Source organism: Oncorhynchus nerka, linkage group LG14 (assembly GCF_034236695.1).
Source record: "Oncorhynchus nerka isolate Pitt River linkage group LG14, Oner_Uvic_2.0, whole genome shotgun sequence".
Classification (NCBI taxonomy): domain Eukaryota; kingdom Metazoa; phylum Chordata; class Actinopteri; order Salmoniformes; family Salmonidae; genus Oncorhynchus; species Oncorhynchus nerka.
Window position 1 is genome coordinate 64,516,634 of NC_088409.1, and position 17,334 is coordinate 64,533,967.

General features: G+C 46.5%; 1 protein-coding gene across 2 annotated transcripts in view; it reads left to right on the forward strand.

Moving 5' to 3' along the window:
* Positions 1 to 17,334, forward strand: part of LOC115141254 (multiple epidermal growth factor-like domains protein 6) — a 149,015-nt gene that overhangs the window by 73,441 nt on the left and 58,240 nt on the right. For both annotated transcript variants that reach the window (XM_065000274.1, XM_065000275.1), the window contains exons 5-7: positions 12,349 to 12,471; positions 14,892 to 15,014; positions 17,012 to 17,137. In XM_065000274.1, coding sequence (XP_064856346.1) covers positions 12,349 to 12,471; positions 14,892 to 15,014; positions 17,012 to 17,137 — 372 coding nt within the window. The remainder of the gene's footprint in view (positions 1 to 12,348; positions 12,472 to 14,891; positions 15,015 to 17,011; positions 17,138 to 17,334) is intronic.

Below are 17,334 nucleotides of genomic sequence, written 5' to 3' on the forward strand. Positions count from 1 at the left end.
TAAAGCTGGGTCTGTCTTAAAGCTGGGTCTGTCTTAAAAGCTGGGTCTGTCTTAAAGCTGGGTCTGTCTTAAAGCTGGGTCTGTCTTAAAGCTGGGTCTGTCTTAAAGCTGGGTCTGTCTTAAAGCAGGGTCTGTCTTAAAGCTGGGTCTGTCTTAAAGCTGGGTCTGTCTTAAAGCTGGGTTTGTCTTAAAGCTGGGTCTGTCTTAAAGCTGGGTCTGTCTTAAAGCTGGGTTTGTCTTAAAGCTGGGTCTGTCTTAAAGCTGGGTCTGTCTTAAAGCGGGTCTGTCTTAAAGCTGGGTCTGTCTTAAAGCAGGGTCTGTCTTAAAGCTGGGTCTGTCTTGGGTCTGTCTTAAAGCAGGGTCTGTCTTAAAGCTGGGTCTGTCTTAAGGCAGGGTCTGTCTTAAAGCTGGGTCTGTCTTAAAGCTGGGTCTGTCTTAAAGCTGGGTTTTGTCTTAAAGCTCTGTCTTAAAAGCTGGGTCTGTCTTAAAGCTGGGTCTGTCTTAAAGCTGGGTCTGTCTTAAAGCTGGGTTTGTCTTAAAGCTGGGTCTGTCTTAAGTCTGTCTTAAAGCTGGGTCTGTCTTCTGTCTTAAGCTGGGTCTGTCTTAAAGCTGGGTCTGTCTTAAAGCTGGGTCTGTCTTAAGGCAGGTCTGTCTTAAAGCTGGGTCTGTCTTAAAGCTGGGTCTGTCTTAAAGCTGGGTCTGTCTTAAAGCTGGGTCTGTCTTAAAGCTGGGTCTGTCTTAAAGCTGGGTCTGTCTTAAAGCTGGGTCTGTCTTAAAGCTGGGTCTGTCTTAAAGCTGGGTTTGTCTTAAAGCTGGGTCTGTCTTAAAGCTGGGTCTGTCTTAAAGCTGGGTCTGTCTTAAAGTCTTAAAGCTGGGTCTGTCTTAAAAAGCTGGGTCTGTCTTAAAGCTGGGTCTGTCTTAAGGCAGGGTCTGTCTTAAAGCTGGGTCTGTCTTAAAGCTGGGTCTGTCTTAAAGCAGGGTCTGTCTTAAAGCTGGGTCTGTCTTAAAGCAGGGTCTGTCTTAAGGCAGGGTCTGTCTTAAAGCTGGGTCTGTCTTAAAGCTGGGTCTGTCTTAAAGCTGGGTCTGTCTTAAAGCTCTGTCTTAAAGCTGGGTCTGTCTTAAAGCTGGGTCTGTCTTAAACCTGGGTCTGTCTTAAAGCTGGGTTGTCTTAAAGCTGGGTCTGTCTTAAAGCTGGGTCTGTCTTAAAGCTGGGTCTGTCTTAAAGCTGGGTCTGTCTTAAAGCTGGGTCTGTCTTAAAGCTGGGTCTGTCTTAAAGCTGGGTCTGTCTTAAAGCTGGGTCTGTCTTAAAGCTGGGTCCGTCTTAAAGTCTGTCTTAAAGCTGGGTCTGTCTTAAAGCTGGGTCTGTCTTAAAGCTGGGTCTGTCTTAAAGCTGGGTCTGTCTTAAAGCTGGGTCTGTCTTGGGTCTGTCTTAAAGCTGGGTCTGTCTTGGGTCTGTCTTGGGTCTGTCTTAAAGCTGGGTCTGTCTTAAAGCTGGGTCTGTCTTGGGTCTGTCTTAAAGCTGGGTCTGTCTTAAAGCTGGGTCTGTCATAAAGCTGGGTCTGTCTTAAAGCGGGGTCTGTCTTAAAGCTGGGTCTGTCTTAAAGCTGGGTCTGTCTTAAAGCTGGGTCTGTCTTAAAGCTGGGTCTGTCTTAAAGCTGGGTTTGTCTTAAAGCTGGGTCTGTCTTAAAGCTGGGTCTGTCTTAAAGCTGGGTTTGTCTGGGGTCTGTCTTAAAGCTGGGTCTGTCTTAAGGCAGGGTCTGTCTTAAAGCTGGGTCTGTCTTAAAGCTGGGTCTGTCTTAAAGCTGGGTCTGTCTTAAAGCTGGGTTTGTCTTAAAGCTGGGTCTGTCTTAAAGCTGGGTCTGTCTTAAAGCTGGGTCTGTCTTAAAGCTGGGTTTGTCTTAAAGCTGGGTCTGTCTTAAAGCTGGGTCTGTCTTAAAGCTGGGTTTGTCTTAAAGCTGGGTCTGTCTTAAAGCTGGGTCTGTCTTAAGGCAGGGTCTGTCTTAAAGCTGGGTCTGTCTTAAAGCTGGGTCTGTCTTAAAGCTGGGTCTGTCTTAAAGCTGGGTCTGTCTTAAGGCAGGGTCTGTCTTAAAGCTGGGTCTGTCTTGGGTCTGTCTTAAAGCTGGGTCTGTCTTAAAGCTGGGTCTGTCTTAAAGCTGGGTCTGTCTTAAGGCAGGGTCTGTCTTAAAGCTGGGTCTGTCTTAAAGCTGGGTCTGTCTTAAAGCTGGGTCTGTCTTAAAGCTGGGTTTGTCTTAAAGCTGGGTCTGTCTTAAAGCTGGGTCTGTCTTAAAGCTGGGTCTGTCTTAAAGCTGGGTCTGTCTTAAGGCAGGGTCTGTCTTAAGGCAGGGTCTGTCTTAAAGCTGGGTCTGTCTTAAAGCTGGGTCTGTCTTAAGGCAGGGTCTGTCTTAAGGCAGGGTCTGTCTTAAAGCTGGGTCTGTCTTAAAGCTGGGTCTGTCTTAAAGCTGGGTCTGTCTTAAAGCTGGGTTTGTCTTAAAGCTGGGTCTGTCTTAAAGCTGGGTCTGTCTTAAAGCTGGGTTTGTCTTAAAGCTGGGTCTGTCTTAAGGCAGGGTCTGTCTTAAAGCTGGGTCTGTCTTAAAGCTGGGTTTGTCTTAAAGCTGGGTCTGTCTTAAAGCTGGGTCTGTCTTAAAGCTGGGTCTGTCTTAAGGCAGGGTCTGTCTTAAGGCAGGGTCTGTCTTAAAGCTGGGTCTGTCTTAAAGCTGGGTCTGTCTTAAAGCTGGGTCTGTCTTAAAGCTGGGTCTGTCTTAAAGCTGGGTCTGTCTTAAAGCTGGGTCTGTCTTAAAGCTGGGTTTGTCTTAAAGCTGGGTCTGTCTTAAAGCTGGGTCTGTCTTAAAGCTGGGTCTGTCTTAAAGCTGGGTCTGTCTTAAAGCTGGGTCTGTCTTAAAGCTGGGTCTGTCTTAAAGCTGGGTCTGTCTTAAAGCTGGGTCTGTCTTAAAGCTGGGTTTGTCTTAAAGCTGGGTCTGTCTTAAAGCTGGGTCTGTCTTAAGGCAGGGTCTGTCTTAAAGCTGGGTCTGTCTTAAAGCTGGGTCTGTCTTGGGTCTGTCTTAAAGCTGGGTCTGTCTTAAAGCTGGGTCTGTCTTGGGTCTGTCTTAAAGCTGGGTCTGTCTTGGGTCTGTCTTGGGTCTGTCTTAAAGCTGGGTCTGTCTTAAAGCTGGGTCTGTCTTGGGTCTGTCTTAAAGCTGGGTCTGTCTTAAAGCTGGGTCTGTCATAAAGCTGGGTCTGTCTTAAAGCGGGGTCTGTCTTAAAGCTGGGTCTGTCTTAAAGCTGGGTCTGTCTTAAAGCCGGGTCTTTCTTAAAGCTGGGTTTGTCTTAAAGCTGGGTCTGTCTTAAAGCTGGGTCTGTCTTAAAGCTGGGTTTGTCTTAAAGCTGGGTCTGTCTTAAAGCTGGGTCTGTCTTAAGGCAGGGTCTGTCTTAAAGCTGGGTCTGTCTTAAAGCTGGGTCTGTCTTAAAGCTGGGTCTGTCTTAAAGCTGGGTTTGTCTTAAAGCTGGGTCTGTCTTAAAGCTGGGTCTGTCTTAAAGCTGGGTTTGTCTTAAAGCTGGGTCTGTCTTAAAGCTGGGTCTGTCTTAAGGCAGGGTCTGTCTTAAAGCTGGGTCTGTCTTAAAGCTGGGTCTGTCTTAAAGCTGGGTCTGTCTTAAGGCAGGGTCTGTCTTAAAGCTGGGTCTGTCTTAAAGCTGGGTCTGTCTTAAAGCTGGGTCTGTCTTAAAGCTGGGTCTGTCTTAAAGCTGGGTCTGTCTTAAGGCAGGGTCTGTCTTAAAGCTGGGTTTGTCTTAAAGCTGGGTCTGTCTTATAGCTGGGTCTGTCTTAAAGCTGGGTCTGTCTTAAAGCTGGGTCTGTCTTAAAGGGTCTGTCTTAAAGCTGGGTCTGTCTTAAAGCTGGGTCTGTCTTAAAGCTGGGTCTGTCTTAAAGCTGGGTCTGTCTTAAAGCTGGGTCTGTCTTGGGTCTGTCTTAAAGCTGGGTCTGTCTTAAGGCAGGGTCTGTCTTAAGGCAGGGTCTGTCTTAAGGCAGGGTCTGTCTTAAAGCTGGGTCTGTCTTAAAGCTGGGTCTGTCTTAAAGCTGGGTCTGTCTTAAAGCTGGGTCTGTCTTAAAGCTGGGTCTGTTTTAAAGCTGGGTCTGTCTTAAAGCTGGGTCTGTCTTAAAGCTGGGTCTGTCTTAAAGCTGGGTCTGTCTTGGGTCTGTCTTAAAGCTGGGTCTGTCTTAAGGCAGGGTCTGTCTTAAGGCAGGGTCTGTCTTAAAGCTGGGTCTGTCTTAAAGCTGGGTCTGTCTTAAAGCTGGGTCTGTCTTAAAGCTGGGTCTGTCTTAAAGCTGGGTCTGTCTTAAAGCTGGGTCTGTCTTAAAGCTGGGTCTGTCTTAAAGCTGGGTCTGTCTTAAAGCTGGGTCTGTCTTAAAGCTGGGTCTGTCTTAAAGCTGGGTCTGTCTTAAAGCTGGGTCTGTCTTAAAGCTGGGTCTGTCTTAAAGCTGGGTCTGTCTTAAAGCTGGGTCTGTCTTAAAGCTGGGTCTGTCTTAAGGCAGGGTCTGTCTTAAAGCTGGGTTTGTCTTAAAGCTGGGTCTGTCTTAAAGCTGGGTCTGTCTTAAAGCTGGGTCTGTCTTAAAGCTGGGTCTGTCTTAAAGCTGGGTTTGTCTTAAAGCTGGGTCTGTCTTAAAGCTGGGTCTGTCTTAAAGCTGGGTCTGTCTTAAAGCTGGGTCTGTCTTAAAGCTGGGTCTGTCTTAAAGCTGGGTCTGTCTTAAAGCTGGGTCTGTCTTAAGGCAGGGTCTGTCTTAAGGCAGGGTCTGTCTTAAAGCTGGGTCTGTCTTAAAGCTGGGTCTGTCTTAAGGCTGTCTTAAAGGGTCTGTCTTAAAGCTGGGTCTGTCTTAAAGCTGGGTCTGTCTTAAAGCTGGGTTTGTCTTAAAGCTGGGTCTGTCTTAAAGCTGGGTCTGTCTTAAAGCTGGGTTTGTCTTAAAGCTGGGTCTGTCTTAAGGCAGGGTCTGTCTTAAAGCTGGGTCTGTCTTAAAGCTGGGTTTGTCTTAAAGCTGGGTCTGTCTTAAGGCAGGGTCTGTCTTAAAGCTGGGTCTGTCTTAAAGCCTGGTCTGTCATAAAGCTGGGTCTGTCTTAAAGTTGGGTCTGTCTTAAAGCTGGGTCTGTCTTAAAGCTGGGTCTGTCTTAAAGCTGGGTCTGTCTTAAAGCTGGGTTTGTCTTAAAAGCTGGGTCTGTCTTAAAGCTGGGTCTGTCTTAAAGCTGGGTTTGTCTTAAAGCTGGGTCTGTCTTAAAGCTGGGTCTGTTCTTATGGCAGGGTCTGTCTTAAAGCTGGGTCTGTCTTAAAGCTGGGTTTGTCTTAAAGCTGGGTTTGTCTTAAAGCTGGGTCTGTCTTAAAGCTGGGTCTGTCTTAAAGCTGGGTTTGTCTTAAAGCTGGGTCTGTCTTAAAGCTGGGTCTGTCTTAAAGCGGGGTCTGTCTTAAAGCTGGGTCTGTCTTAAGGCAGGGTCTGTCTTAAAGCTGGGTCTGTCTTGGGTCTGTCTTAAAGCAGGGTCTGTCTTAAAGCTGGGTCTGTCTTAAGGCAGGGTCTGTCTTAAAGCTGGGTCTGTCTTAAAGCTGGGTCTGTCTTAAAGCTGGGTTTGTCTTAAAGCTGGGTCTGTCTTGGGTCTGTCTTAAAGCTGGGTCTGTCTTAAAGCTGGGTCTGTCTTAAAGCTGGGTTTGTCTTAAAGCTGGGTCTGTCTTAAAGCTGGGTCTGTCTTAAAGCTGGGTTTGTCTTAAAGCTGGGTCTGTCTTAAAGCTGGGTCTGTCTTAAAGCTGGGTCTGTCTTAAAGCTGGGTCTGTCTTAAGGCAGGGTCTGTCTTAATGCTGGGTCTGTCTTGGGTCTGTCTTAAAGCTGGGTCTGTCTTAAAGCTGGGTCTGTCTTAAGGCAGGGTCTGTCTTAAAGCTGGGTCTGTCTTAAAGCTGGGTCTGTCTTAAAGCTGGGTTTGTCTTAAAGCTGGGTCTGTCTTGGGGGTCTGTCTTAAAGCTGGGTCTGTCTTAAAGCTGGGTCTGTCTTAAAGCTGGGTCTGTCTTAAAGCTGGGTTTGTCTTAAAGCTGGGTCTGTCTTAAAGCAGAGTCTGTCTTAAAGCTGGGTCTGTCTTAAAGCTGGGTCTGTCTTAAAGCTGGGTCTGTCTTAAGGCAGGGTCTGTCTTAAAGCTGGGTCTGTCTTAAAGCTGGGTCTGTCTTAAAGCTGGGTCTGTCTTAAAGCTGGGTCTGTCTTAAAGCTGGGTCTGTCTTAAGGCAGGGTCTGTCTTAAAGCTGGGTCTGTCTTAAAGCTGGGTCTGTCTTAAAGCTGGGTCTGTCTTAAAGCTGGGTCTGTCTTAAAGCTGGGTCTGTCTTAAAGCTGGGTCTGTCTTAAAGCTGGGTCTGTCTTAAAGCTGGGTCTGTCTTAAAGCTGGGTCTGTCTTAAAGCTGGGTCTGTCTTAAAGCTGGGTCTGTCTTAAAGCTGGGTCTGTCTTAAAGCTGGGTCTGTCTTAAAGCTGGGTCTGTCTTAAAGCTGGGTCTGTCTTAAAGCTGGGTCTGTCTTAAAGCAGGGTCTGTCTTAAGGCTGGGTCTGTCTTAAAGCTGGGTCTGTCTTAAAGCTGGGTCTGTCTTAAAGCTGGGTCTGTCTTAAAGCTGGGTTTATCTTAAAGCTGGGTCTGTCTTAAAGCTGGGTCTGTCTTAAAGCTGGGTTTGTCTTAAAGCTGGGTCTGTCTTAAGGCAGGGTCTGTCTTAAAGCTGGGTCTGTCTTAAAGCTGGGTTTGTCTTAAAGCTGGGTCTGTCTTAAGGCAGGGTCTGTCTTAAAGCTGGGTCTGTCTTAAAGCTGGGTCTGTCTTAAAAGCTGGGTCTGTCTTAAAGCTGGGTCTGTCTTAAAGCTGGGTCTGTCTTAAAGCTGGGTCTGTCTTAAAGCTGGGTTTGTCTTAAAGCTGGGTCTGTCTTAAAGCTGGGTCTGTCTTAAAGCTGGGTTTGTCTTAAAGCTGGGTCTGTCTTAAAGCTGGGTCTGTCTTAAGGCAGGGTCTGTCTTAAAGCTGGGTCTGTCTTAAAGCTGGGTCTGTCTTAAAGCTGGGTTTGTCTTAAAGCTGGGTCTGTCTTAAAGCTGGGTCTGTCTTAAAGCTGGGTTTGTCTTAAAGCTGGGTCTGTCTTAAAGCTGGGTCTGTCTTAAAGCTGGGTCTGTCTTAAAGCTGGGTCTGTCTTAAGGCAGGGTCTGTCTTAAAGCTGGGTCTGTCTTAAAGCTGGGTCTGTCTTGGGTCTGTCTTAAAGCTGGGTCTGTCTTAAAGCGGGGTCTGTCTTAAAGCTGGGTCTGTCTTAAAGCTGGGTCTGTCTTAAAGCTGGGTCTGTCTTAAAGCTGGGTCTGTCTTAAAGCTGGGTCTGTCTTAAAGCTGGGTCTGTCTTAAAGCTGGGTCTGTCTTAAAGCTGGGTCTGTCTTAAAGCTGGGTCTGTCTTAAAGCTGGGTCTGTCTTAAAGCTGGGTCTGTCTTAAGCTGGGTCTGTCTTAAGGCTGGGTCTGTCTTAAGCTGGGTCTGTCTTAAAGCTGGGTCTGTCTTAAAGCTGGGTCTGTCTTAAAGCTGGGTTTGTCTTAAAGCTGGGTCTGTCTTAAAGCTGGGTCTGTCTTAAAGCTGGGTTTGTCTTAAAGCTGGGTCTGTCTTAAAGCTGGGTCTGTCTTAAAGCTGGGTCTGTCTTAAAGCTGGGTTTGTCTTAAAGCTGGGTCTGTCTTAAGGCAGGGTCTGTCTTAAAGCTGGGTCTGTCTTAAAGCCTGGTCTGTCATAAAGCTGGGTCTGTCTTAAAGTTGGGTCTGTCTTAAAGCTGGGTCTGTCTTAAAGCTGGGTCTGTCTTAAAGCTGGGTTTGTCTTAAAAGCTGGGTCTGTCTTAAAGCTGGGTCTGTCTTAAAGCTGGGTTTGTCTTAAAGCTGGGTCTGTCTTAAAGCTGGGTCTGTTCTTATGGCAGGGTCTGTCTTAAAGCTGGGTCTGTCTTAAAGCTGGGTTTGTCTTAAAGCTGGGTCTGTCTTAAAGCTGGGTCTGTCTTAAAGCTGGGTTTGTCTTAAAGCTGGGTCTGTCTTAAAGCTGGGTCTGTCTTAAAGCGGGGTCTGTCTTAAAGCTGGGTCTGTCTTAAGGCAGGGTCTGTCTTAAAGCTGGGTCTGTCTTGGGTCTGTCTTAAAGCAGGGTCTGTCTTAAAGCTGGGTCTGTCTTAAAGCTGGGTTTGTCTTAAAGCTGGGTCTGTCTTAAAGCTGGGTCTGTCTTAAAGCTGGGTTTGTCTTAAAGCTGGGTCTGTCTTAAAGCTGGGTCTGTCTTAAAGCTGGGTCTGTCTTAAAGCTGGGTCTGTCTTAAGGCAGGGTCTGTCTTAAAGCTGGGTCTGTCTTAAAGCTGGGTCTGTCTTAAAGCTGGGTCTGTCTTAAAGCTGGGTCTGTCTTAAGGCAGGGTCTGTCTTAAAAAGCTGGGTCTGTCTTAAAGCTGGGTCTGTCTTAAAGCTGGGTCTGTCTTAAAGCTGGGTCTGTCTTAAAGCTGGGTCTGTCTTAAAGCTGGGTCTGTCTTAAGGCAGGGTCTGTCTTAAGGCAGGGTCTGTCTTAAAGCTGGGTCTGTCTTAAAGCTGGGTCTGTCTTAAAGCTGGGTCTGTCTTAAAGCTGGGTCTGTCTTAAAGCTGGGTCTGTCTTAAAGCTGGGTCTGTCTTAAAGCTGGGTCTGTCTTAAAGCTGGGTTTGTCTTAAAGCTGGGTCTGTCTTAAAGCTGGGTCTGTCTTAAAGCAGGGTCTGTCTTAAAGCTGGGTCTGTCTTAAGGCAGGGTCTGTCTTAAAGCTGGGTCTGTCTTAAAGCTGGGTTTGTCTTAAAGCTGGGTCTGTCTTAAGGCAGGGTCTGTCTTAAAGCTGGGTCTGTCTTAAAGCCTGGTCTGTCATAAAGCTGGGTCTGTCTTAAAGTTGGGTCTGTCTTAAAGCTGGGTCTGTCTTAAAGCTGGGTCTGTCTTAAAGCTGGGTTTGTCTTAAAAGCTGGGTCTGTCTTAAAGCTGGGTCTGTCTTAAAGCTGGGTTTGTCTTAAAGCTGGGTCTGTCTTAAAGCTGGGTCTGTTCTTATGGCAGGGTCTGTCTTAAAGCTGGGTCTGTCTTAAAGCTGGGTCTGTCTTAAAGCTGGGTTTGTCTTAAAGCTGGGTCTGTCTTAAAGCTGGGTCTGTCTTAAAGCTGGGTTTGTCTTAAAGCTGGGTCTGTCTTAAAGCTGGGTCTGTCTTAAAGCGGGGTCTGTCTTAAAGCTGGGTCTGTCTTAAGGCAGGGTCTGTCTTAAAGCTGGGTCTGTCTTGGGTCTGTCTTAAAGCAGGGTCTGTCTTAAAGCTGGGTCTGTCTTAAGGCAGGGTCTGTCTTAAAGCTGGGTCTGTCTTAAAGCTGGGTCTGTCTTAAAGCTGGGTTTGTCTTAAAGCTGGGTCTGTCTTGGGTCTGTCTTAAAGCTGGGTCTGTCTTAAAGCTGGGTTTGTCTTAAAGCTGGGTCTGTCTTAAAGCTGGGTCTGTCTTAAAGCTGGGTTTGTCTTAAAGCTGGGTCTGTCTTAAAGCTGGGTCTGTCTTAAAGCGGGGTCTGTCTTAAAGCTGGGTCTGTCTTAAGGCAGGGTCTGTCTTAATGCTGGGTCTGTCTTGGGTCTGTCTTAAAGCAGGGTCTGTCTTAAAGCTGGGTCTGTCTTAAGGCAGGGTCTGTCTTAAAGCTGGGTCTGTCTTAAAGCTGGGTCTGTCTTAAAGCTGGGTTTGTCTTAAAGCTGGGTCTGTCTTGGGTCTGTCTTAAAGCTGGGTCTGTCTTAAAGCTGGGTCTGTCTTAAAGCTGGGTCTGTCTTAAAGCTGGGTTTGTCTTAAAGCTGGGTCTGTCTTAAGGCAGAGTCTGTCTTAAAGCTGGGTCTGTCTTAAAGCTGGGTCTGTCTTAAAGCTGGGTCTGTCTTAAGGCAGGGTCTGTCTTAAGGCAGGGTCTGTCTTAAAGCTGGGTCTGTCTTAAAGCTGGGTCTGTCTTAAAGCTGGGTCTGTCTTAAAGCTGGGTTTGTCTTAAAGCTGGGTCTGTCTTAAAGCTGGGTCTGTCTTAAAGCTGGGTCTGTCTTAAAGCTGGGTCTGTCTTAAAGCTGGGTCTGTCTTAAGGCTGGGTCTGTCTTAAAGCTGGGTCTGTCTTAAAGCTGGGTCTGTCTTAAAGCTGGGTCTGTCTTAAAGCTGGGTCTGTCTTAAGGCAGGGTCTGTCTTAAAGCTGGGTTTGTCTTAAAGCTGGGTCTGTCTTAAAGCTGGGTCTGTCTTAAAGCTGGGTTTGTCTTAAAGCTGGGTCTGTCTTAAAGCTGGGTCTGTCTTAAAGCTGGGTCTGTCTTAAAGCTGGGTCTGTCTTAAGGCAGGGTCTGTCTTAAGGCAGGGTCTGTCTTAAAGCTGGGTCTGTCTTAAAGCTGGGTCTGTCTTAAGGCAGGGTCTGTCTTAAGGCAGGGTCTGTCTTAAGGCAGGGTCTGTCTTAAAGCTGGGTCTGTCTTAAAGCTGGGTCTGTCTTAAAGCTGGGTCTGTCTTAAAGCTGGGTCTGTCTTAAAGCTGGGTCTGTCTTAAAGCTGGGTTTGTCTTAAAGCTGGGTCTGTCTTAAGGCAGGGTCTGTCTTAAAGCTGGGTCTGTCTTAAAGCTGGGTTTGTCTTAAAGCTGGGTCTGTCTTAAGGCAGGGTCTGTCTTAAAGCTGGGTCTGTCTTAAGGCAGGGTCTGTCTTAAGGCAGGGTCTGTCTTAAAGCTGGGTCTGTCTTAAAGCCTGGTCTGTCATAAAGCTGGGTCTGTCTTAAAGCGGGGTCTGTCTTAAAGCTGGGTCTGTCTTAAAGCTGGGTCTGTCTTAAAGCTGGGTCTGTCTTAAAGCTGGGTTTGTCTTAAAAGCTGGGTCTGTCTTAAAGCTGGGTCTGTCTTAAAGCTGGGTTTGTCTTAAAGCTGGGTCTGTCTTAAAGCTGGGTCTGTCTTAAGGCAGGGTCTGTCTTAAAGCTGGGTCTGTCTTAAAGCTGGGTCTGTCTTAAAGCTGGGTTTGTCTTAAAGCTGGGTCTGTCTTAAAGCTGGGTCTGTCTTAAAGCTGGGTTTGTCTTAAAGCTGGGTCTGTCTTAAAGCTGGGTCTGTCTTAAAGCGGGGTCTGTCTTAAAGCTGGGTCTGTCTTAAGGCAGGGTCTGTCTTAAAGCTGGGTCTGTCTTGGGTCTGTCTTAAAGCAGGGTCTGTCTTAAAGCTGGGTCTGTCTTAAGGCAGGGTCTGTCTTAAAGCTGGGTTTGTCTTAAAGCTGGGTCTGTCTTAAAGCTGGGTTTGTCTTAAAGCTGGGTCTGTCTTGGGTCTGTCTTAAAGCTGGGTCTGTCTTAAAGCTGGGTCTGTCTTAAAGCTGGGTCTGTCTTAAAGCTGGGTTTGTCTTAAAGCTGGGTCTGTCTTAAGGCAGAGTCTGTCTTAAAGCTGGGTCTGTCTTAAAGCTGGGTCTGTCTTAAAGCTGGGTCTGTCTTAAGGCAGGGTCTGTCTTAAGGCAGGGTCTGTCTTAAAGCTGGGTCTGTCTTAAAGCTGGGTCTGTCTTAAGGCAGGGTCTGTCTTAAGGCAGGGTCTGTCTTAAAGCTGGGTCTGTCTTAAAGCTGGGTCTGTCTTAAAGCTGGGTTTGTCTTAAAGCTGGGTCTGTCTTAAGGCTGTCTTAAAGGGTCTGTCTTAAAGCTGGGTCTGTCTTAAAGCTGGGTCTTGTCTCTGTCTTAAAGCTGGGTCTGTCTTAAAGCTGGGTCTGTCTTAAAGCTGGGTTTGTCTTAAAGCTGGGTCTGTCTTAAGGCAGGGTCTGTCTTAAAGCTGGGTCTGTCTTAAAGCTGGGTTTGTCTTAAAGCTGGGTCTGTCTTAAGGCAGGGTCTGTCTTAAAGCTGGGTCTGTCTTAAAGCTGGGTCTGTCTTAAGGCAGGGTCTGTCTTAAAGCTGGGTCTGTCTTAAAGCTGGGTTTGTCTTAAAGCTGGGTCTGTCTTAAGGCAGGGTCTGTCTTAAAGCTGGGTCTGTCTTAAAGCTGGGTCTGTCTTAAAGCTGGGTCTTTCTTAAAGCTGGGTTTGTCTTAAAGCTGGGTCTGTCTTAAAGCTTGGTCTGTCTTAAATCTGGGTCTGTCTTAAAGCTGGGTCTGTCTTAAAGCTGGGTCTGTCTTAAAGCAGGGTCTGTCTTAAAGATGGCCCTTTGTTGGACCGCTGGGACATCTACAAAGTCAGGGAGAGAAAATGAACTTACTGAAAGGTTAGAGAGACTTCCTTTATGGTTGAGAGAGAAAAACGTCTTACAAAACAGAGGGGAATGATTCATCTAAAGAAGGGAGAAGCTCCAAAGCTCCACAGTTTACAATGGATTTGGGTTCAGTTTTGCTTACATTGCAGTTTGTAGGCTATAAAAACGGAGGTTCTGGCTTTCCTTCCTTCCCCAGATGTCAACGAGTGCTCGACAGCTAACGGCGGCTGTGAGGGACATTGCTGCAACACCATTGGAAGCTTCTACTGCAAGTGCCCCGAGGGCAGTCGACTGGGCCCTGATGACAAGGCCTGTCAGGGTGAGAAAGAGGGCGAGCTGGGCCTCCTGGGTGGGTGTGGTGGTCAGGAGGGCAGAGAAGGACTTCAACCTTAAAACCAAAAACCAAAAAAAAATGCTCCTTGAGGATTGGGCGTAGGTCATCCACAAATGTCCTCTTGCAGGCTCTGTGCTGTGCTGTTTTCTCCACTTCAGAAAGAGACAGGAAGAGTCAGAGACACAAAAGAGCTTAGCAGACCACACACACACACAGGGAACACAATCTGAACAGGGGTGGAGATCTGGTCAACCAGTGAAATCAAAACCCTGCCTATTTGTTCTGACAGAAGCATGCTGAGTTAGCTGAGTTGTCTGCGTTAGCTGACAGGGCTATGGCCCTGTTGCTCTGAGGGGGTGCAGGTGTCAACAGGTGCCCTTAGCCTTTGAGCCCTGACATGGGACGGTGCCACTATCTAGTGAGAGTTTGATCACTGGACACCAGTGAAGAGATAAACTGAAGACGTCTCCAAAATGGTGTAGGAGTCTGTAGGAGCCATGTTCCAACAAACCCTTTTGATTCTGGAACAGACCATTCCAGGGTTAAATGTTTCTGTCTGCAACCCTCCACAAAGGATGGTGTTAATCCTAGGAGAGTGGAGTTTTGGAGTTGAGATGCGGGGGATGGGCGGTCACCTCCCCAAACAGCTGTCAGCCTCTCAGGCAGACGCAGCCTCTTCTGCTCAGGTCAAGACTGCCACACAATAACATTCAGACGACATTCAACCCCCAACCCAACTCCCAGAATCTCAGCCTTACGCTTGAATGAAAGATGTCCTTTGTATCCTGCTGAAATCCTCTCACACGACAAACCTTAAATATGTTACCTTCCAAACTTCCACCGCAACTATTACCATTCAGGTATCCTCACTCAGCGAGGCAGCTGATTGGTCTAAATGGATTGGCATGTGACTTTTCAGTCCTTGAACCTCACAATCTATGCGCCGCTTACGAAAAGGCTCCTTACATGGCAGACAGCCCTCCTCTTTGACCCGCTCTTAGCCTCTTCTAGTGGAGGTTACCTAATTAAAGTAGCATTTAGTTCATTATGAGAACATTCCCACGAGCTGAGACTGCTGTGATGAATAGAGAATGCCCTTAACCCCAGATCTGGTATCAGATTACCTTAGGCCCAATCATAAAATAAACCATTAGGGGGAGTGAAAATACATCTGACTCTGTATCAGTGCTACTGTCATCACCAGTAGTTGCCTGCAGTGCAAATCCCACTAGGGATTAGCAGGAACCAGAAAGTAGTTGAAACCGCTCGACTCGTTTGTGTCCTCCAAATGGGTCGTCAACGTTGACTGTCCTTGGAGGAGCACTCAGGTATGTTGTCTCCTCATCATGCCTCTGCTCCCTAGAACATGGAACAACATGGAACATATGTTTTTAATGTACCAGAATGGTTCTGGAATGGTCCTAAACACTCAGTTCTGCTGCATAGCAGACAACCTGTGTTGAAGGAGTGTCAGTGGTGAATCATCAATACTAGGGCTAGAGGAATTCCTGACCACATGACCTGACCAGGAAGAACTCTGCACTCCAATTCAGAGGGCTATAAGTAGGGTCCATGAGGTTTTCCTAATCAGGTCATGTGGTCAGAACATACTCCTGGTCCTAGTCATTAGAGTTAACAGCAAAGCGCTGTACGCAAACTTCCACTGATGAAGAGAATGTGTGTCCAATTGGTGATTCAACATTAATGGTTGATTTAATTGTATCGAAGTGGTGAGTTAGTCTATAAAGTGGTCATAAACATTGTGTTCCTGAAACAGTCTCTCGTGAAGTCATCACTTCCATCATCAAGCCAACCTTCTTATTGTGTCAGTGTCCAACTATGAGATTGTTGTCAAACAAAAAAGAACTACAGTGCCGGAACATTTTTACTGCATTCCTAAATGTGACACGGTCATGGGTCATGACAAGCATCGCTATAACTTGGGCCTTTAACACTCTCCTCTGGAACACCCATGAAAACACTACATCCCAAATAGCATCCTACTCCCTATTTAGTGCACTACTTTTGACCAAACCCCATAGAGCTCTGGTCAAAAGTAGTGCACTATATAGGGAATAGGTTGCCATTTGGGACACATCCACTGTAACACACATATTAGTCTCCTGATGAATGTGGCCATTTTTTGGTTCATGTCTGTTAGAGTGCTCAAGTCACAAATGTTGTCTAAAGGTTTGTGTATTATTCCATCATAATAAAGCATTCCTTCAAACTTCCTTCATCAATGCCCATAGAGGGAATTCACTGACACAACCTCCTATTAAAATGAACTTGTTCTGCAGCACACTTGCTTTGAGAGTGTCTGAGAATATTGGCTCAAAGTCTGAACATTTTCACATAGTTTTTGAGCCCAGGTTTGATTGTCTGTCCATCTGTCTCCTCCGTAGACGCGAATGAATGTGAGGAGCTGAATGGCGGCTGCCAGCAGACCTGTGTGAACACGGCAGGTTCCTACCACTGTGAGTGCAGTCAGGGCTTCCGCATGCACACTGATGGAAGGACCTGCATTGGTGAGTAATGACCATGTGAGACCAGATTCGATCCCGGTCGTCAGCACAACTCAATATTATGTTATCCCTCTGAGTTAAAGTTAGCCCTCTGAGTTACAGTTAGCCCTCTGAGTTACAGTTAGCCCTCTGAGTTGAAGTTAGCCCTCTGAGTTACAGTTAGCCCTCTGAGTTACAGTTAGCCCTCTGAGTTACAGTTAGCCCTCTGAGTTGAAGTTAGCCCTCTGAGTTACAGTTAGCCCTCTGAGTTACAGTTAGCCCTCTGAGTTACAGTTAGCCCTCTGAGTTGAAGTTAGCCCTCTGAGTTACAGTTAGCCCTCTGAGTTACAGTTAGCCCTCTGAGTTACAGTTAGCCCTCTGAGTTGAAGTTATCCCTCTGAGTTACAGTTAGCCCTCTGAGTTACAGTTAGCCCTCTGAGTTACAGTTAGCCCTCTGAGTTGAAGTTAGCCCTCTGAGTTAAAGGCATTGGTTTAGGCATTGAAAGCCAATACTCCAATATTCAGGTCTCAGTCAAGGTTACTCATTACACAAGCACAGTTCACCAAACAATCTCCTCCACACATTTTCCAACATCTGTTCCGTAGCTTACTACCTAATTCATTTTTAGTAGGTTTTTGCTTCTTGCCATTTCGAATGACGCTACTTTTTGGTTTGCGCCTGCGTAGCTAACGAAGGTAACATCTGGTGCTGCCTTTGAAACTCCAGGAGACTGGACCGCGATTCACACTTCCACCAATGGAGAAAGTGTCTCTGTTTTGTGTCTCCAGCACCAAGTTCCAATGTGAGAGAACACAGCTACTCAACCACACGACTACCAGTTGGTCTGAAGTGATGGGAAACTACATCAAGTGCTCGAGGCTCCATTAGGAGGACAAGAGAAGGATTTAGATTCCCAACGTTGGAAATTAAGAGTGTTTATGTAGGTCCAACCTATTGGCACAGGAGCTGGACAACAAAAATAACTTTGAAAAAAGGTCATGCCCAACTCACTATTTGCTGCTCCCTATAATCAATAAAACCTGATCAAATATCACTTGTGTGGGAGCATTAGTGTTAGTGAAGACAAAGTCCACTGTTGTCTCCAGCCCTGTGGGTGTAGACTCAGGATTGGTGGGTGGTGGTTGAGGGATGAGGGGGATGAGAGGGGAGGTGTCTCTGCTTGGCTTCCTAATTGCGTCTGCTGAAGTCATCACAGTTAAAGCTAACCTTTCCCCCTCCAGTTTTACAGGCCGTCTGTGTAATCTGGTCTGTCTTTAAGGCACCCTGAAGGCCCAGCACTGACTTCCTTACTCAGCACAGGAGTAAATCATAAGAGGGATACTCACGGATGGAAAGAGCATTAGAACCCAACCAGGGGCACCCTCTGGAGAAAGCTGGAACCTGGAACCATCATTATCCAATTTCCAGTCTTTAGAGCTTTCTGTAATCACAAGTTCCCATTATGGTGTTGTGAAAAGATGGAGCTGGTCCAACAGTGTTGTAGCCCACAATATGGTTCTTCCTTCTTTGGATTCACACTTTAGTGACAGGTCTCTAGGAAGGGTTACTCGTTTACTCACCAAATGTTGATCAAAGACAACATTAGCGAAAGTACAGATGTAGGATCTTAATTTGAGTTAGTTTTCTACAGCAAGAAAATAATCCTGCAGCAACAGAAAATGTGATTATAATTCATGGTAATTTTTGTAGGGGTTGATACATTTTTTGTTAGGGCAAATCAAGTCTGAAATTTCAAAGTGGAAATTGCAAACTTTGGAAGCCTTTTTAAATCTCAAATACAATACAAGTTTGCTTTTCCTGCTGTGCATAAAATTCAGCGACAAAAGAGTGATTACATTAAGATCCTACATTTCTAACTACCTCAGCATGCTGTCGAATACCTCTCTCCTGACAGTTGCCACATCATTTCATTTGCACACAGAAATATTTTTCTCTAGTCTGTCATATGTGAAGTTGTTCATTTCTTGTGTCTGTCTTTCTGTCTGTCCCAACTATGAAGCTGTGAACTCCTGCTCGGTGAAGAATGGTGGCTGTGAACAGAAGTGTGTGGACATGGGCAACGACCACTACAAGTGCGAGTGTCGTATGAACTACCAGCTGAAGAGGGATGGGAAGCACTGCGAGTGTGAGTCTTGACTACAATAGTGTCTTTATGTTAGAATGGAGAGCAAAGAGTTACATATAAAGAACAGGAGGAAGGCTTCCGTTTTGACATGACCAGGACATGACTAAGTAAAACTTTCTTAGCAAATTGACACTGAGTTACATGAAGGTCATGAAGTCACATGCTGTGCTGACTGTGGCCTGGTCTGTCTGCCCTCT